The sequence below is a fragment of the Microcaecilia unicolor genome, chromosome 3 (genome assembly GCF_901765095.1).
Source record: "Microcaecilia unicolor chromosome 3, aMicUni1.1, whole genome shotgun sequence".
In the NCBI taxonomy this organism is placed as follows: domain Eukaryota; kingdom Metazoa; phylum Chordata; class Amphibia; order Gymnophiona; family Siphonopidae; genus Microcaecilia; species Microcaecilia unicolor.
Window position 1 is genome coordinate 427,092,295 of NC_044033.1, and position 21,016 is coordinate 427,113,310.

General features: G+C 46.0%; 1 protein-coding gene across 1 annotated transcript in view; it reads left to right on the top strand.

Moving 5' to 3' along the window:
• Positions 1–21,016, top strand: part of NBAS (NBAS subunit of NRZ tethering complex) — an 892,343-nt gene that overhangs the window by 494,442 nt on the left and 376,885 nt on the right. The window contains exon 40 of the mRNA XM_030198850.1: positions 17,128–17,265. Coding sequence (XP_030054710.1) covers positions 17,128–17,265 — 138 coding nt within the window. The remainder of the gene's footprint in view (positions 1–17,127; positions 17,266–21,016) is intronic.

A 21,016-nucleotide genomic window follows, 5' to 3' on the forward strand; every position in this document is an offset into this window, starting at 1 on the left:
CATGGTACTCAATTCCACTCTCATAAGAGCCAAAAGCTTGTGGTGCCCACTGTGAGGGAAGCTTGACTATTGGAATCTTTGGGGAATTTTGTTCTTCAGAATGCTCTGCTAGCATCCTGTATAGAATCCTATCAGTTCTTCATGGGCATGTACTTGCTTGGCATTGCACCCAGTGTAGCGGACTTTGCTGACACACTCCCCAGGGAGAAGGCTGAGGAACTCTATGAGCTCATAACCAAAGGGAGGGAATGCAGAAAATTCATGATCTGTGAGACTTATGATACTTTGCGAGCTTTTACAATGGGTACTGGCACCCACAGACTCACCTAGCTGAGGGCGTCAGACTAAAGATTTCATGTGCAGGAAAAACACACTGACATACCATGCTATGGAGAGTATCCCTTGGCGATAAGGTGAAGGAAGCGGCAACACTCATCAAGCACCATAGTGATTTGCTAAAGACCCCTCCCTAGGCCTACTTCTGGCCTGACCTCCTTTTCCAGGTGGTAGCAAAGTCATGGGCAAATGAGATCCTCCTGCTCTCAAAGGTGTAATTGTACTCCACCCTCCCACTCCTCCTAGACTAGATAGGATTCTTACTCTTGTGCCAGGTAGCAGAGGGCTCAAACACCAAGAAGCTTCTGAGCCAAAACCAGCAATAGGTTTTTGACTGTCTCCCTAGAATATAGCTTCACTCCTGTGTCCCTTCTGGAAAACCTTCCAGTAGGAGGAAGGCTAAAATTTTTTTTAAACAGCTGTAACCTTAGACCTGTAGTTCTCAAAATATTCTGGGTAGGATACCATCTTCAGTTATTGGATCTTCTTCCAAATTACCTTCCAAGAACATCAAAATGAAGCTCTCAGCATCAGGAAATACTTACAAAGGAACTCTCTTCCCTTTTAGACCAGTGCGGTAGAACTCATTCCCCCAAGTGAAAGAGGGCAAGAATTTTATTTCAAGTATTTTCTGCTCACAAAAAAGACAAGAGGATTCCACCCCATCCAAGAACTAAGGACCCTGAACAATTATTTCATTAAATGAAAGGTCAGAAGGGTTCGCTAGGCTCCCCAATACCATTACTCAAAAGAGGGGCTGGCTATGTTCTCTGAACATCAGGGATTTTTATACCCGTATATGGTTACATCCAAGTCACATAAAGTGTGTAAGATTCATCATAGGTAAACACTACTACCAGTATTGTGGTGTTCCCTTTGGCCTCACATCAGCTCCTCACATAGAATGCCTAGTGGTTGCCCAGCATATTTTTATAAAATGGGGATGCACCTATTTCCCTGTTTGGATGATTGGCTGGTAAAGCAGACATTCACGGAAGAACAGAACGCTTAGTGCACTTAACTATTTAGGTGTTAGAGTTACTAGGCTTTTTGTCATAAATTATCTCAAGTCTCATTTAAGCCCAACTCACCCAATTGGAATTCATATGAGTCCTTCTAGACATGACTCAAGAATCTGCCTTTCTTTTACAACAAAAGATCGCTGCCCTAGTTTCCATTGTGGAGGTCCCTCTTAGAAGTCAGCAGGTATGAAGCTGGACATATGTCGAGGTACTTTGGACCACATGGCATCCACGTTTTGCATAACACCCTTGGCATATCTCCATTTGATCAAGAGCAATTAAAAAAACAACCTTTGCAAAGCACAAACAAAACAGTACAACCACCAAAGAGCCTTTATCAGGAGTCTAAAAGCACAAGCAAACATCTCATCTCCCAACTTCATCTCAAAATGAAACGATGCTACTGAAACATGTGCATACACCTTCATGAGCATACAGCCAATTGAAAAGAAACAAATTCCTGTGACGAGAACGCTTAAGTTTCCCACAAAAACACAATCCTTCAAACACTAATATCAATATCAATACCCTTTGGCTGAAACACAAATTTATGTAGAGTCTTTCTTTCAACATAATAAAGTATTATACATTGCAACGCTCGATCTTGGGACTCCTTTTTGTCACCTTTGCTGTTGTACTATTTTTTCTCCGAGGACAAGCAGGCTGCTTGTTCTCACTGATGGGTGACGTCCACGGCAGCCCCCTCCAATCGGAAACTTCACTAGCAAAGGCCTTTGCTAGCCCTCGCGCGCCGATGCGCACCGCGCATTCGCGGCCGTCTTCCCGCCCGAACCGGCTCGTGTTCATCAGTCTTCTTTTGTCCGCGCTCGAGACGGTCGTGCTTTGCCGCCGTTTCGTGCCCCTCAAGTTGACCTCGCGCGTCTTCGCAATTTTCGCTAAAAAAAAAAAAAAAAAAGAGGAGACCTTTCCGGTCTTTACCCCTTTCCCATGTTTCCAGCTTTTTCCCCGCGTAAGTTTCCTTTCGCTTTCGGGACCGGCCTATTTGGCCTCGATACGGGTTTTTTCTCCCTTCTTTTTGGTGCCTTTCGTCATCATTGTGAATTTTGATTTCGCCGGCGTGATTTTTCCGCCCATGTCATCGAAGTCTTCCAGCAGCTTCAAGAAGTGCACCCAGTGCGCCCGGGTAATCTCGCTCACTGATAGGCACGCTTCGTGTCTTCAGTGTCTGGGGGCTGGGCACCGCCCACAGGCCTGCAGTCTTTGTGCTCTTTTGAAAAAGAGGACTCAGCGAGATTGGCCCAGTGGAACACGTTGTTCTCGGGCTCTTCGACGACAACAGCACGGGACGCATCGACGTCGACAGCATCGAAGTCTTCGGCATCGACTGCATCGAGGCCTCTACCTCCTGCATCGTCGGTACCGAGGCATCAGAAGGCTGCGTCGACGTCGGTGGTACCGGGACCTCCGCTATTGCTGATGTCGTCGGACGGTGGTGCTTCGTCTGCAGTGCAGGTGAGGGCTGTCCATTCCCCTGCTGGTGGCGGTGAGCCTTCGGGTGGGTCTCCCCCTTCCCTGAGGGCTCCTGTGGTACAGCCCCCCCGAGATCGACCCTCTTCGGTCTCGGCCCCGAGGAAGCGACGGTTGGATTCTACGTCCTCCTGGTCGGTACCGGGAAGCTCCGGTGACATGCTTCGCTTGAAGAAGTCAAATTAGCATCGTCACCGGTCTCCTTCCCGTCTCGGTACCGAGAGCTCTGGGTCGCCGAGGCAGTCGGCACCCAGTAGGCATCCGCACCGGGAGGACCGCTCACCCTCTGTTCAGGAGGTGTCGACGCGCTCCACCTTGGACAGCCCGGAACCGCCTCCACGCCCGGAACAGACTCTGACATCGACACCTGCATCGGCTTCCCAGTCTTTCTCCACAGCCGCTCTGCACAAGAGTCTCCGGGCCATTCTTCCAGAGATTCTGGGAGAGCTGTTGCGCCCTTCTCCTCCGGTACCGGGGGTGCTTGCGCCACCGGTACCGTCGAGTGAGGCGACGGCTGGCCCCTTGCCCGAGGTGAGGTCCCCGGTATCGGCTACGGCCGCCTCCCAGGCAGACTCCCCGACGACATCGGCGGAGGGAGCTTCGCCGGTGCTGGCGAGGGAGTCCACCTCTCGACGCTCCTACCGTGCCCATGTTTCCACGGAGTCGAGTCGGGCACGGCTTCAGACACAGGTTCGTGAACTTGTGTCTGATACCGATGGTGAGGCCTCATGGGAGGAGGAGGAGGACATCAGATATTTCTCTGACGAGGAGTCTGATGGCCTTCCTTCTGATCCCACTCCCTCCCCTGAAAGGCAGCTTTCTCCTCCCGAGAGTCTGTCTTTCGCGACCTTTGTCCGGGAGATGTCTACGGCCATCCCCTTCCTGGTGGTTGTGGAGGATGAGCCCAGGGTTGAAATGTTTGAGCTCTTGGACTATCCTTCTCCACCTAAGGAAGCGTCCACAGTACCCATGCATCATGTCCTAAAAAAGACATTGCTGGCGAACTGGAGCTAGCCACTAACTAATCCCCACATTCCCAAGAAGATCGAATCCCAGTATCGGATCCATGGGGACCCAGAGCTGATGCGCACTCAGTTGCCTCACGACTCTGGTGTGGTGGATCTGGCCCTAAAGAAGGCTAAGAGTTCTAGAGAGCATGCTTCGGTGCCCCCGGGCAAAGACTCCAGAACCTTAGACTCCTTTGGGAGGAAGGCCTATCATTCCTCTATGCTCGTGGCCAAGATTCAGTCCTACCAGCTCTACACGAGCATCCATATGCGAAACAATGTGCGGCAGTTGGCGGGCTTGGTGGACAAGCTCCCTCCTGAGCAAGCCAAGCCGTTTCAGGAGGTGGTCAGGCAGCTGAAGGCGTGCAGAAAATTCTTGGCCAGAGGGGTATATGATACCTTTGATGTTGCGTCCAGGGCCGCTGCTCAAGGTGTGGTGATGCGCAGACTCTCATGGCTGCGTGCCTCTGACCTGGAGAATAGGATCCAGCAGCGGATTGCGGACTCCCCTTATTGAGCGGACACCATTTTTGGAGAAAAAGTCGAACAGGTGGTAGAACAGCTCCACCAGCGGGATAACGCTTTCGACAAATTCTCCCGCCGGCAGCCTTCAGCATCTACCTCCTCAGGTAGACGTTTTTATGGGGGAAGGAGGGCTGTTCCCTACTCTTCTGGTAAGCGTAGGTACAATCCTCCCTCTCGCCAGCCTGCGGCCCAGGCTAAGCCCCAGCGCGCTCGCTCTCGTCAGCAGCGTGCACCTCAGCAAGGCCCCACGGCTCCCCAGCAAAAGCAGGGAGCGAACTTTTGACTGGCTCCAGCAGAGCATAGCCGACATCAACGTGACCGTGCCGGGCGATCTGCCGGTCGGGGGGAGGTTGAAAGTTTTTCACCAAAGGTGGCCTCTTGTAACCTCCGACCGTTGGGTTCTTCAAATAGTCCGGCAAGGATACACCCTCAATTTGGCCTCGAAGCCTCCAAATTGCCCACGGGGAGCTCAGTCCTACAGCTTCCAGCACAAGCAGGTACTTGCAGAGGAACTCTCCGCCCTTCTCAGCGCCAATGCGGTCGAGCCTGTGCCATCCGGGCAAGAAGGGCTGGGATTCTATTCCAGGTACTTCCTTGTGGAAAAGAAAACAGGGGGGATGTGTCCCATCCTAGACCTAAGGGCCCTGAACAAATATCTGGTCAAGGAAAAGTTCAAGATGCTTTCCCTGGGCACCCTTCTTCCAATGATTCAGGAAAACGATTGGCTATGCTCTCTGGACTTGAAGGACGCCTACACGCACATCCCGATATTGCCAGCTCACAGGCAGTATCTGCGATTTCAGCTGGGCACACGTCACTTCCAGTACTGTGTGCTACTCTTTGGGCTTGCCTCTGCACCCAGAGTGTTCACGAAGTGCCTGGCTATAGTAGCAGCAGCGCTTCGCAGGCATGGAGTGCACGTGTTCCCTTATCTCGACGATTGGCTGGTAAAGATCACATCCGAGGCAGGAGCTCTACAGTCCACGCAGACGACTATTCGACTCCTGGAGCTACTGGGGTTTGTGATAAATTACCCAAAGTCCCATCGTCTCCCAGTGCAGAGACTCGAATTCATAGGAGCTCTGCTGGATTCTCGGACGGCTCGTGCCTATCTTCCGGAGACAAGGGCCAACAGTCTGCTGTCCCTCATCTCCCGGGTACGAGCGTCCCAGCAGATCACAGCTCGGCAGATGTTGAGATTGCTTGGCCACATGGCCTCCACAGTTCATGTGACTCCTATGGCTCGTCTTCACATGCGATCTGCTCAATGGACCCTAGCTTCCCAGTGGTTTCAGGCTGCTGGGGATCTAGAGGACGTGATCCAGACGAGTTTTCTCAAATCCCTGTGCTGGTGGACGATTCGGTCCAATTTGACTCTGGGACGCCCTTTCCAAATTCCTCAGCCACAAAATGTGCTGACTACGGATGTGTCTCTCCTGGGGTGGGGAGCTCATGTCGATGGGCTTCACACCCAGGGAAGCTGGTCCCTCCAGGAACGCGATCTGCAGATCAATCTCTTGGAGTTACGAGCGGTCTGGAACGCTCTGAAGGCTTTCAGAGACCGGCTGTCCCATCAAATTATCCAAATTCAGACAGACAACCAGGTTGCCATGTATTATATCAACAAGCAGGGGGGCACCGGATCTCGCCCCCTGTGTCAGGAAGCCGTCAGCATGTGGCTGTGGGCTCGCCGTCGAGGCATGTTGCTCCAGGCCACATATCTGGCAGGCGTAAACAACAGTCTGGCCGACAGGTTGAGCAGGATTATGCAACCTCACGAGTGGTCGCTCAACTCCAGAGTAGTGCGCCGGATCTTCCAGGTGTGGGGCACCCCCTTGGTAGATCTCTTTGCATCTCGAGCCAACCACAAGGTCCCTCAATTCTGTTCCAGACTTCAGGCCCCCCCGGCAGACTGGCATCGGATGCCTTCCTCCTGGATTGGGGGGAAGGCCTGCTGTATGCTTATCCTCCCATACCTCTGGTGGGGAAGACTTTGTTGAAACTCAAGCAAGACTGAGGCACCATGATTCTGATTGCTCCTTTTTGGCCACGTCAGATCTGGTTCCCTCTTCTTCTGGAGTTGTCCTCCAAAGAACCGTGGAGATTGGAGTGTTTTCCGACCCTCATCACCCAGAAAGAAGGGGCGCTTTTGCATCCCAACCTCCAGTCTCTGGCTCTCAAGGCCTGGATGTTGAGAGCGTAGACTTTGCCTCTTTGGGTCTGTCGGAGGGTGTCTCCCGTATCTTGCTTGCTTCCAGAAAAGATTCCACTAAGAGGAGTTACTTCTTTTTATGGAGGAGGTTTGCCGTCTGGTGTGACACCAAGGCCTTAGATCCTCGCTCCTGTCCTACACAGACCCTGCTTGAATACCTTCTGCACTTGTTTGAGTCTGGTCTCAAGACCAACTCTGTAAGGGTTCACCTTAGCGCAATCAGTGCATACCATTACCGTGTGGAAGGTAAGCCGATCTCAGGACAGCCTTTAGTTGTTCGCTTCATGAGAGGTTTGCTTTTGTCAAAGCCCCCCCGTCAAACCTCCTACAGTGTCATGGGATCTGAATGTCGTTCTCACCCAGCTGATGAAACCTCCTTTTGAGCCACTGAACTCCTGCCATCTGAAGTACTTGACCTGGAAGGCATTTTCTTGGTGGCAGTTACTTCAGCTCGTAGAGTCAGTGAGCTTCAGGCCCTGGTAGCCCAGGCCCCTTACACCAGATTTCATCATAATAGAGTAGTCCTCCGCATTCACCCTAAGTTCTTGCCGAAGGTAGTGTCGGAGTTCCATCTGAACCAGTCAATTGTCTTGCCAACATTCTTTCCCCGTCCGCATTCCTGCCCTGCTGAACATCAGCTGCACACATTGGACTGCAAAAGAGTATTGGCCTTCTATCTGGAGCGGACACAGCCCAACAGACAGTCCGCCCAATTATTTGTTTCTTTTGATCCCAACAGGAGGGGAGTGGCTGTGGGGAAACACACCATATCCAATTGGCTAGCAGATTGCATTTTCTTCACTGACGCCCAGGCTGGGCTGGCTCTTGAGGGTCATGTCACGGCTCATAGTGTTAGAGCCATGGCAGCGTCAGTGGACCACTTGAAGTCAGCCACTATTGAAGAGATTTGCAAGGCTGCGACGTGGTCATCTGTCCACACATTCACATCTCATTACTGCCTGCAGCAGGATACCCGACGCGACAGTCGGTTCGGGCAGTCAGTGCTTCAGAATCTGTTTGGGGTTTAGAATCTAACTCCACCCCCCTAGGCCCATGTTTATTCTGTTCCAGGCTACACTCTCAGTTAGTTGGATAAGTTGTTAGGTCAATCTCAGTTATGTCCTCGCCATTGCAAGGCCCAATTGACCATGTTTGTTGTTTTGAGTGAGCCTGGGGGCTAGGGATACCCCATCAGTGAGAACAAGCAGCCTGCTTGTTCTCAGAGAAAGCGAATGCTACATACCTGTAGAAGGTATTCTCCGAGGACAGCAGGCTGATTGTTCTCACAAACCCGCCCGCCTCCCCTTTGGAGTTGTGTCTTCCCTTGTCTTTGTCTTGCTACATACGGGACTGACGAACACGAGCCAGTTCGGGTGGGAAGACGGCCGCGCATGCGCGGTGCGCATCGGCGCGCGAGGGCTAGCAAAGGCCTTTGCTAGTGAAGTTTCCGATTGGAGGGGGCTGCCGTGGACGTCACCCATCAGTGAGAACAATTAGCCTGCTGTCCTCGGAGAATACCTTCTACAGGTATGTAGCATTCGCTATATCTCCATTTGAGACATAACCAATGGACCTTTTCCTTGCAGTGGATTCAGTCCACTAGTAATGTTTGAGACGTAATATCTGTCATCAGTCCTTTGCTAGACTCACTGTCCTGGTGTTCCAATCTAGCAAAGATATTATCCTTTCAGTTCCCTCAGATTCAAACAACTCTAATGACAGAGGCATCCAAAATGGCTTAGGGAGCTGATGTAAATGGATTTCAAATCCAGGATGTGTGGTATTCTCAGGAACAGTTTCATCAGATAAATTTCTTAGAGCTTAGAGCAATATTGGACATTTTAGCCCCATGTTAGTCAAGGCAGTTCTGTTTTTTTTTTTCTTTCATTAAACCTTTCTATCAGAAGGCCTATACGATTGGAATGTTTTCCAACACTGATTGTTCCCAGACTCAGGAGTTATGTAAGGAAGTACATCTTCATGGAAAAGGTGATGAATTCATAAAATGCCCCCTTAGTGGAAGAGGTGAAGAAGGCAGCTGTATCTGAATTCAAGTAAACTTGGAACAAGTACATTAGAAAGGAAGGGGATAGTAGGTGGCATGGATGGGCAGTATGGATAGACCATATAGAGGGGCATAATCGAAAGGGGCAACCAAGTTTTCCTGAGGACGTCCTCGCAGGACGTCCCGGCGAAGGGGCGGGGAAACCCGTATTATCGAAACAAGATGGGCGTCCATCTTTCATTTCAATAATACGGTCGGGGACGCCTAAATCATGAAATTTAGGTCGACCTTAGAGATGGTCATCCTTAGCGATGGTCGTCTCCAATTTTCGGCGATAATGGAAACCGAGGACACCCATCTCAGAAACAACCAAATCCAAGCCATTTGGTCGTGGGAGGAGCCAGCATTCATAGTGCACTGGTCCCCCTCACATGCCAGGACACCAACCGGGCACCCTAGGGGGCACTGCAGTGGACTTCAGAAATTGCTCCCAGGTACATAGCTCCCTTACCTTGTGTGCTGAGCCTCCCAACGCCCCCCCCCCCAAAAAAAAAAAAAACTCACTCCCCACAACTGTACACCACTACCATAGCACTAAGGGGTGAAGGGGGGCACCTACATGTGGGTACAGTGGGTTTCTGATGGGTTTTGAAGGGCTCACATTTACCACCACAAGTGTAACAGGTAGTGGGGGATGGGCCTGAGTCCGCCTGCCTGAAGTACACTGCACCCACTAAAACTGCTCCAGGGACCTGCATACTGCTGTCATGGAGCTGAGTATGATATTTAAGGCTGGCAAAAAAATATTTAAAAAGTTTTTTTAGGGTGAGAGGGGGTTGGTGACCACTGGGGGAGTAAGGGGAGGTCATCCCTGATTCCCTCCGTTGGTCATCTGGTCAGTTCGGGCACCTTTTTGAGGCTTGGTCGTAACAAAAATTGGACCAAGTAAAGTCGCCCAAGTGCTCATTGGGGCGCCCTTTTTTCCATTATCGGTCGAGGACGCCCATGTGTTAGGCACGCCCCAGTGCCGCCTTTGCTACGCTTCCAACACGCCCCCGTGAACTTTGGTCGTCCCCACAATGGAAAGCGGTTGAGGACGCCCAAAATCGGTTTTCAATTATGCTGATTTGGGTGACCCTGGGATAAGGAAGGCCATCTCCCGATTTGTGTCAAGAGATGGGCACCCTTCTCTTTCGAAAATAAGCCTGATAGGGGTTCAAAGCAATTTAATTGGCCAGATATGGCTCCTGGCTGGTTAAATTGCTTGTTCAGTGCTAACTGGTCATTTTAATTGAATTTAGCTGGTTATCGCCACTGAAAAGGTCCAATTACCATCACACTAAAAACCAGCTACTTTGGGGGTGTTCTGGGGTGGAGTCAGCACTTGGCCAGTAAAGTGCCAGTATTCAGCACTGAACCGGCCAAGGTAATTGCATAAATAGGGCTACATAAAAGTCAGTCCTATCTTTATGCAGTTGACACATAGCCAGTTAAGTGCTGAATATCACACTTCACTAGCTATAGTTTAGCCAGATCATGAAACATGTAAATTCAGTGCTGAAACCCAATCATGGCCCAGTATTGAATTTCTGGCATAACACCAGCAGCAGTCAGCAAAATGCTGAGTGCTGCTGGCTGAATATTGACCCCAGAGTTTTTGTCTGCCTTCATTTTGTCTGTTTTAATGCAAGATCAGGGAACATTGCTACATCCCAGCATTGAGGGCCCCTTTTACCAATCTGCGGCAAAAGGGAGCCGGTGCTGGCATCGGCGTGTGTTTTGCATGTGCGCTGAGGCCCCCTGTTACCGCAGCTGGTAAAAGGGAAGGTCTTGCTTTCCTGCAAGAAATGGTCGGGCGGCAAGTAAAGCACTTGCCGCGCAGCCATTTCGTGGCGTGGGAGAGCCCTTACCGCCACCCAATGAGGTGGAGGTAAGGGCTTCCACACTAACCAGGTGGTAACTGGGCAGCGCAGAGCACTGCACGATTACCGGTAGGTATAGTCCGGCACTGATAGTGCAGTAGGGGTGGGAAGTACCGCTGGGCTGCTGCGGTAGCCTGCAGTACTTCCGTTATAGCGAGCTGTAAGCCTGCGTTGGGCTTACTGCTGCTTAGTAAAAGGAGCCCTGAGTCACTGGCCCTCACATTATGGATGCTGAGGGGTTAACTTTAGCTTCTCTGGACTTGCCGTACAGTCTTCTCAAGTTTTATTAGCTTCCAGGAGAGATTTTACTAGGAGGTCATACAGTTTTAAATAGATGAAGTTTTACTGTCTGGTGTGACAGTAGGGACCTAGATCACTTTTCTTCTTGAATACCTTCAATGTCTCTGAGTCAGATCACAAAACCAACATGATTAGGGTACACCTTAGTGCTTATCATCATCATGTAGACTCTGTACAACCTTTGGTTGTTCACTTTATGTGGGACTTCTGTTAAAGCCTTTATTATGCTTCCTGCAACATCATGGGACCTCAAAGTTGTTCATAATTTCTTACCCAGCTATTGAAAGCTGACTTGGAAGGTCTTGTTTTTTTGTGGTGCTAACTTCAGCTTGCAGAATTAGTAAGCTTCAAGCCCTAGTAATTGATCCACCTCACACTAAGATTTCAACACTACAGTGGTTCTGTGCATTCATCCAAAGTTCCTCCTCAAGGTAGTGTCAAAGTTCCATCTTAACCAGTCAAATTAATTTGAATATTTTTTTTCAAGACTTAATGCCTACAAAGGTGAAAGTACACTGCATTGCAGGAGAGCCTTGGCCATCTATCTGGAGTGAACTAAAGCTCATGTGAAAGCCCACCCAGTTTTTTGTTTGTTTTTGATCCTAAGAGGATGGGAGCTACCATTGGCAAATGCACACTTTCCAATTAGATAACAGATGACATTTCCTTTACTTCTGACTAGGCAAACCTAATGTCAGAGCTCTGGCGGCATCAGTAACCCACTTGAGGTCAGCCTCCTTAGAAGGGATTTTCAAGGATGCAACATGAGCTTCTGTCCACATCCTTAATTTGCATTATTGTCAAGAACAAGATTCCAAACATTACAGTAAGATTGGCCAGATGATCCTTCAGAATTTATTTGCGAATTAGAATCCAGCTCCATTACCACTCCTCCCCCCCTCCTCCTCATTTCTTTCTTTTTTTTGTTTTTTTGTTACAGGCTGCTTTAAAAAAAATAGAATAAAATAATAAAAAATTTAGAAAAATATAAGGCTTGTGCTGTAAACAGTTGAAGTATGTGATGAGCACCATTCATTGTAGTGTTCCAATTTTTTCTGTTAAAGGCAGCCTATAGTTAAGGAGTCCCATCTGTGAGGATTTTACTATGCTTCTTGGGCTTGGAGAAACATGGTTACTTACTGTAGCAGGTGTTCTTTGAAGACAACAGGCTAGAAATCTATACAAACCTTCCCACCTCCCAAAGGAGTTGTATTCTAATAAAGTTTAAAAATGGACTGGTGTGGACCTGCACAAAAGCAGTGGATGGGAACAGGAGCACATGCACAATTAAGTTCTCTTAATAGTTCTGTCTTCAGTGTTGGAAAGAATTTGCCATGCGAGCTGTGTAGGATGAGATCGCCTATCTGTGAGGATTTCTGTCCTGCTGTCTTCAGAGAATACCTGCTACAGGTAAGTAAGTATGTTTTCCTTCCATCTTGTACACTGTATTCTTGGAATAAACATATCATGCTGTGTTTCTGGCCCTATTCAAATCAAAGCCCACCTTTCTAAGGTCTCTTTTAAACGTAAATTCTTACTTGCTTCTTTAAGTCCCATGTTGTTTTAATCATTCCTATAAAAATGAAACTCTCTATTTTTTATTTACTTGATCTCGTTTGAATAGATTGTAAGCTCTGTTGAGCAGGGATCTTCTCTTATATATTGTGTGTAGTGTTGCATATGTCCAGTAGCATTATTATAGAAATAAAACAGCAGTACTAGATCCTACATTTCCTTTCTTTTTTCTAAAGGAAAATAAAACTAAATTGCTGAAAAGCCTGTTTTTGTTTTTTTATTTTATGATTAATTACCTGCTGTTTTGAAAGAGAATTCAGCCAAGGCAGAGTACAACAAAGTCACTGAGGATTGAAGAATAACTTATTTACCAATCAAATTATATCAGTGTACCAAATGGTGTAAGGAAATGAAAACTTTTTTCTTAATACGTGCTAAAAATTTCTTATCAGTATTTAATGAAGAGTGGTATCTATTCCCACCGTTCCTTCTATGATCATTATACATTCCTTATCTATAAATGGTGCCAGGTCTCTAAAGTTGACATTCATATATTGCTATGGAAGGTAATTTTGAAAGGCCTATCAAGCAGTTATCTGGGTGCCTGGACCATTTCAGATGAAGGATTATACATAGATAAAGTGCATGGTGAAAGCAAACTGATTGTGCACCTGATGCCTTCTACCTACTTGAACTTCTGTTTTATGTACTATTAAGTAATGGGGTACATTTAATAAATGGTGCCCAAAGTTAAGCCTTGAGATGATCCATGCAAAGATAGTATTCTATAAAAGGTGCTCTGCACAGAACAACATTTACAAAATAGTAGCTTAACGCGCACTTTCCCCGGATTCTATATAGCGTGCCTAGAGATCTGTGTCAAAAGCCAGGCGTATTCTAGAACAGCACATGTAAATTAATTGGCTTAACAAACTAATCAGCATTGATAACAGCACTTAGGCAATAATCACTAATTGATAATAATTAGAATTTGTCCACACAACTCGCTAATTGTATTCTGTAATCAACTGCCCCTAAAGTCGAATGCACGCAGTTGAAAAGGGGCATGTCTATGGGTTGGGAAATGGGTGTTTCTTGCATGTTCCAAAATTTACGCACGTAGTTATAGAATATGGCCTAGTGTGTGTAAATCTGCCCTAGTGTGTGTAAATCTGCGTGCAGGGATTTATGCCACATTTTTGTTGCTGTAAATGGAGGTGCGTAGTTTTAGGCGCTGGGATATCAACTATGTATTGAGCTTTTTGGGATCTTGCCAGGTACTTGTGACCTGGATTGGCCACTGTTGGAAGCAGGATGCTGGGCTTGATGGACCTTTTGTCTGTCCCAGTGTGGCAATACTTACGTACTAACTAATCGTATTCTATATACTGTGCCTAAATCTAGGCGCCACTTATAGAATACGCTTAGGTGGAAATGTTAACCGTGTGGATTTTTTAGTCACCTTATATAGAATCCCACCCTTTGTGCCTAACTTTGGGTGCAAGTACTTACACCTGCCAAAACCTGTTGTAAATGCTAGTGCTCAGCTAATGGCAGTAAGGAGGGTAAATGATATTATTCTGTAACATCATGCCTAATTTCTGAGAAGACTCCTGATCCATCCATGCCCCTGTGCCAGACACAGCGAAGGTGACATAGAAAGGTAGAAGTTAGATGATCAACATGTAAGTAGTTTATTATAACATCTATGGGGGCTTTTATAAAAGTACTGGAGGGCTGGCGTGTTCGTCCGGCGGTAATTCTAATTCTGGCATGCACCCAATCCTGAAGTAGAAAATAACACCATAGAGGGCATTCCTGGCGGTAACCAGCAGCATGCCCACATTGGTGCGCACTGCATGGTTACTGCATGGATAGCACGTGAGCCCTTACCACTAGGTCAGTGGGTGGCGGTAAGGGCTCAGGCTGTAAATAGGCATGTGCTAGTTTTCATATTAGCTCACACTATCGCAGGCCACTTTTTACAGTGGCTTTGTAAATGGACTCCCCAATGCTTCAGGAGCCTAAAAATACAATATCAAACCAGTATCAGTAAAAAGACACAGTCAAAAAGCTTACAAATATACACTTGCAACAATAAGAAATTAATAATATAAAACATCTACAACAGTATAATTTCATAAATTCATACATAAAACATATGAAAACAGTATTCATAAAATATACTATTCGTAAAAAAGTTTCAGTAACATAAATAGAGGAGCAATTTATTAAAAAAAAAAAAAGTAGTAATGTCCATAATGGGATAACAAAACTGTTAGATAATCATTAAGAAAGTCAAAGGGAATTTATACAGAAAATATACGTCTATACTACCCTGTTCTAACAGAAATAGGTATTACCCTACTCTGTACTACTCAAGCTATGTAAACCACAGACCATAGTGAAGTATATGACTGAAGGAAACAACAAGCAATGGATAAATCCATGGATAAATCCTTCTTATCTGTTCCCTTCTCCACTACTGCCAACTCCAGACTTCGCGCCTTCTGTCTCGCTGCACCCTACGCCTGGAATAAACTTCCTGAGCCCCTACGTCTTGCCCCATCCTTGGCCACCTTTAAATCTAGACTGAAAGCCCACCTCTTTAACATTGCTTTTGACTCGTAACCACTCGCCTCCACCTACCCTCCTCTCTTCCTTCCCGTACACATTAATTGATTTGATTTGCTTACTTTATTTATTTTTTGTCTATTAGATTGTAAGCTCTTTGAGCAGGGACTGTCTTTCTTCTATGTTTGTGCAGCGCTGCGTATGCCTTGTAGCGCTATAGAAATGCTAAATAGTAGTAGTAGTAATGTGCTGAATAAACAACTTAAACATGTAAAATACCTTCTGTTGGATGTTGCTTAACTCGCTAGCTTTCCAAATATTTGCCTAGATTTACTAAGCGGCACTATGGGCATGTTAGTGTTTTTAATGTACATAAATGGTTTGTGTCATTTTGTAGGATACAAACATCGGGCATTATGTTAGTCTTGCAATAAATTGTGTCATTTTGAAGGTGACGCTGTTATTTTTCTCTTGTGTGACCGACATCAACAGTGGCACTTGATGGGTCTCCAGGGGAAAAAAGGCGTTATACGTTACTTCTTTAAAAGGGTCTTTTACTAAGGTGCGCTCACGTTTTTGATGCACGCTAAAATTGTGGGCGCGCTAAACATTAGAGACGCCAATGCATTCCTATGGGCATCTCTAACGTGTAGCACGGCCACAATTTCAGCGCGCACTAAAAACTTGAGTGCGCCTTAGTAAAAGACACCCTAAGTGCACTATATCAATATAGCATTATATAGAATGTGCGGCTGAAGGTTTTACCAGACATTTTGGACTTTGGCAGCCTTTATTCCTCATTACTTTTTGCTTGGGCTCAGGAGTTCATAACTAAGGGCCCTGTTTAATAAGGTGTGCTAGCATTTTTAGCCCACACTAAAATTTAGCGCGCACTAAAGCTAGAGACACCCATGTATTCCTATTGGTGTCTCAAGCATTAGCTCTCTCTAAAAACGATAGCGCGCCTACAGCACGGCTTAATAAACAGAGCCCTAAATATCATAACATCTACATAAACTCTCATATTTTATAATGCCTAATCCACCTATTTCTGTAGGTTTTACTTTATTTTACATTATCTGCTTGTATAGTATATTTTTATGCAAATTAAAACATTACCCTCAAAAATATGTTCAGGGAAACTGGTGTTATTAAATGAAGATTATTATGAATATAAGGATAGAGTCTATATATGGTGCCTGAAAATTCCGTGCAGAAAAAAAATATGCCTAGGTGTATTCTGTAAAGTACTCCTAAATTTGATAGAATAGGCTTATATTTCCGCACGGTATATAGAATAATGCCAAGCGCCTCTCCAAGCAACCAAATATAGTCACAATCATTTATGCCATGTTTTACTTGGTGTAATTCCTGACACCTAAATTAGGCACAGAGGGCCCAATTCTATATATGGCACCTAAAATTAACACGTGTTAGGCAATTATGCCTAGGTGTATTCTAAATACTGTGCGTACATCTACACACAGTATTTAGAATACGTTTAGGCATAGTTCATGCGACTAAATCTACACATGTCCATTTACACCATCGAAAAGCACATAGATTTTGGAACGCCTGTGAAATGCTCATTTCCATGCCCCTAAGCACACCCCTTTTTGCGTGTGTTAGAATTTAGGCACAGTGTATTACAGAATACGCTTAGCAATGAACGTGCATAAATTCTAATTTTTTTCCAATTAGTGCTCATTATTGTTAAGATCTTTTAACACTTAACAGCTTGTTAAAAAAATTAATCTATGCATGTAGTTATAGAACCATACATAACTCTTGGCACGGTATATAGAATCCAGAGGAGAGCGGGTGTATTCTGTAACAATAAGCATAGATTTTAGAAATGCCCATGACTTGCTTGCTCCCCTTTTCAACTATGTGACTTAGAATTTAGGCCCACCATGTTACAGAATTTACTTAGTGAGTTGTGCGTGTAAATCATAATGCCAATTAGTGCTGATAATTGCTTGTTAACATCCAACTAACAATGTTGATTAGCTAGTTAACCAGTTAAGTTGTATGCATTGTTATAGAATAGGTTTTGATTACCACACGGAAATTAAGGCACCATAAATAGAATTCCGGACATAATGCTGGAAGTATTGTAGTTTCCAGAAATGTAAAACTCTTGAAACTTATAAACATTTATCATTACAAGCATGTGAATTTTCTTTACCTGGGTTTACTCTCTTTTTCGTTTTCCTTTTAGGTGGTAGATGCCAATAAGTGCTTTGAAAAGCAATCACATTCAGCTACATCACTCCAGCTGGCAGCTTATTACTACAGCCTGCAGATCTATGCTCATTTGGCACCATGTTTCAAGGACAAATGCCATCCTCTGTACAGGGTTAGTTCTTTATTCATCAGCATACAATACAGTGTGTATTGCAAGCAAGCCAGGTGTAAGTTGACTCTGTTTACAGGATATATGCGAGTTGCAGTCTGACATTTATGCCAAGTTATAATACATGATGGTTTAACAATACCATAAAAAGAACTGATGAAATGTTAATTTTGTAAATTTAGCCTTTGTACCAGGTGTCAAATCCATATAACTTGCAAATTATAAAGCAAAATCTCACTGTTCAGTGGTAAACAATTGAAAAATGGCATCTGTATGTGCTACATCTGTATATCACATATGCCAGAAAAGAAAGCATGCATTATAAAATGAGTTGATTTTTCCTACTGTTTGATAGCTTAAGTTTTAATTTATTATTTTAAGTGTCCCATCAGTTATATAGTTTTTCCTTTTTCAGCATCATGCACCTGATTTATCGGTCACGATCCTTCTCCTATCTGCACTCCTTCCTTCCTCATGCTCACTCTTTGAAACAAGCAAATCCTTTCCTATAACCAAAATAATCACTATTAATTTCAGCTCAGTTTTAATAAATATTTTGATGATGACTATCCTCTAGAAAAACTTGTTAATGTTTCATAGAATGCATCTGTGTATCATAGTGGCACATTAGCAGATTTAAATTTAATCTCTGGGTTCAGATGTTGTTTTGAAAATGTCAGAAAGAGAATGTAGTTATGTCTTGTCTTGCTGGTAGACTCTGTGGAAGTAATCTTGCTAGAACTATAACAAATTGTATTTCAGATTTAGTGGATTTATTTAAATGAGGCAGTAGCCATTGCTCCTTGTGGTGAAATGGTGAATTTTCCAGCATGTGAATTATAAGAATACTAGTAAAAAAGGCCCGTTTCTGACACAAATGAAACGGGCGCTAGCAAGGTTTTCCTCGGAGTGTGTATGTTTGGGAGAGTGTATGTGAGAGTGACTGTTTGAGAGTCAGAGTGAAAGTGTGAGTGTGTGAGAGAGAGAGTCTGGGTGTGAGTGTGTTTGTGAGAATGAGAGTGTGTGCAAGTGTGTATGTGAGACACAGTGTGAGAGAGAGTGTGTGTGTGTGGGCGAGAGAGAGAGTGTGTGTGAGACACAGATTCTCTGTTTGAGTGAGTGTATGAGACCAAGCGAGTGTGTGAGTGACTGTGTGGCACATAGAGAGTGAATGTGATACAGTGTGAGACAGAGTGTGTGAGAGTGAGAGTTAGAACGACATTGCATATCAGAGAGAGAGTGTGAGCCGTGCCCTCCCAATCCATGGCCATCTGTCCCCTGCTCCCTCCATTCATCCTTTTCCAGCAATTCCCCTCTCTCTCTGAGCCCTGCCCTCCCAATCAATGGCCATCCATGCTCCTCTGTCCCCTGCCCCCTCCATTCATCCCTTTCCAGCAATTCCCCTCTGTCCCTGAGCCCTGCCCTCCCAATCCATGGCCATCCATGTTTCTCTGTCACCTGCCCCCTCCATTCATCCCTATCCAGCATTTTCCCTCTCTGCCTGAGGCCTGTCCTGCAATCCATATCCATCCATGCCCATCTGTCCCCTCCATTCATCCCTATCCAGCATTTCCCCTCTCCCTGAGTCCTGCCCTTCCAATCCATGCCCATCCATGCTCCTCTGTCACCTGGCCCCTCCATTCATCCCTATGCAGCATTTCCCCTCTCTGCCTGAGGCCTGCCCTGCAATCCATATCCATCCATGGCCCTCTGTCCCCTCCATTCATCCCTATTCAGCATTTCCCCTCTCCCCGAGTCCTGCCCTTCCAATCCATGGCCATCCATGTTTCTCTGTTACCTGCCCCCTCCATTCATCCCTATCCAGCATTTCCCCTCTCTGCCTGAGGCCTGCCCTGCAATCCATATCCATCCATGCCCATCTGTCCCCTCTATTCATCCCTATCCAGCAATTCCCCTCTCTCCCTGAGCCCTGTCCTGCAATCCATATCCATCCATGCCCATCTGTCCCCTCCATTCATCCCTATCCAGCATTTCCCCTCTCCCTGAGTCCTGCCCTTCCAATCCATGCCCATCCATGCTCCTCTGTCCCCTGCCGCCTCCATTCATCCTTTTCCAGCAAGTCCCCTCTCTCCCTTCCATGACCCCCCCCTCGCATCCATGCTCCTCTCTCTCCCATGTCCCAGCCTGGCCCGCCCTCTTCTTCCCCCCCCCCCCCTCGCATCCATGCATCGTTTTGTTTTTTTTTTCTTCTTTTTCAATTTACCTCCGTGGCGTTTCCGGCAACGAAGCATCAGGGAAGGAGGCGGCGCTCCCGACGTCTAGCTTTCCCTTCGCTGTGTTCCGACTTAAAAAGAAGGCGGAACACAGCGAAGGGAAGGCTAGACGTCGGGAGCGCCGCCTCCTTCCCTGACGTTTCGCTTCCCGATTTGTTTGTTTTGTCGCGAGGGCGGGGCAGAGACGGCTGGCTGGCTTGAAGGCTTCACACCACGAATCCACGAACCCTACAGCCTCAGTGACGTCAGATGGCTTCAGGGCTTCACAGAACGTTGTCCTCAGAACGTTGAGGGTGCGTTTTATTATATTAGATTTCATGAAGTGTATTTCTCTAGTTTGGCCAGCAGGTGGTGCGTGTTTTATGTTTAAAGCTGTTAAAGAGAAATGACTGTTCCTTCTTTAGTTTAACACAAAGAGGAAGTAATCTGCAGTGATGTTGTTCTGTGCTCTTTGATTGGCCCAGAAGCTCAAACTCAGTCTGGAAATACTGGATTTTTCTCCAGTTTCAGTTTGGAAGTAGAGAGAGGAAGACCTCTTACTGAGACCCTGTGAGCACTTATATTCTGTAACCTGTGAGCATCTATATTTCCTGTACTTCCCAGGCACTATCCATAAATGATAAAATGTTTAGATAGTATTATAATTAATCCTTATTCAGTTACCTGTTATTTGCCTGTTATTATTTTTATAGTTCACTGTTCAATATTTTGTTAGACAATAAACCTTTTTCAGTTTATTGACTCTACTTGTCTAGACTGACTAAGAATCCTGATGGTTAATGTGTTGGGTCTGTGAGTGTTTTCTAGGAACTGTGGGACCACGGGGAGTATGGTCCCAGTAACCTAGAAATCACCAAGGATAACTTGAGAGCAGGAAACTCACCCAGAGGCAGTTGGGACCCAGTCATTGGGAGGAGGGTGCTAGTGTAAATGGCCACAGGGTTAGCCCCAGGTGAGTGGCTAGCTGTTTTGTGACACTCCTCCATGAAATCATACCTTAATCTTCCATCCCATAGATTTAACTCAGTTTCATTTCATCAGTCAGGAAATACATCTCAACAATTCCCAAGTTTAATCCCTTTCATTGTTGGATGTGTTCGAGTGTTCTCATTTGTTTTCACAGGATGGAGTTGGTCCAGAGTGCAGCTACTAAAATAGTCAGTGGTCTTAGTCATAAAGCGTATGGGGACAGACTTAACGATCTCAATATGTATACTTTTGAAGACAGGCTGGAGAGGAGAGATATGATAGAGACAATTAGATACCTATGCTGCATAAATACACAGGGGGCGAGTCTCAATTGAAAGGAAACTCTGGAAAGAGAGGGCATAGGATGAAAGTGAAAGCGGATAGACTAAGAAGGGTTCCAGAGGAGATCCGGGAAATTATAGACCGGTGAGTCTGACGTCGGTGCCGGGCAAGATGGTGGAGGCTATTATTAAGAATAAAATTGCAGAGCATATACAAAAACATGGACTGATCAGACAAAGTCAGCACGGATTTAGTGAAGGGAAGTCTTG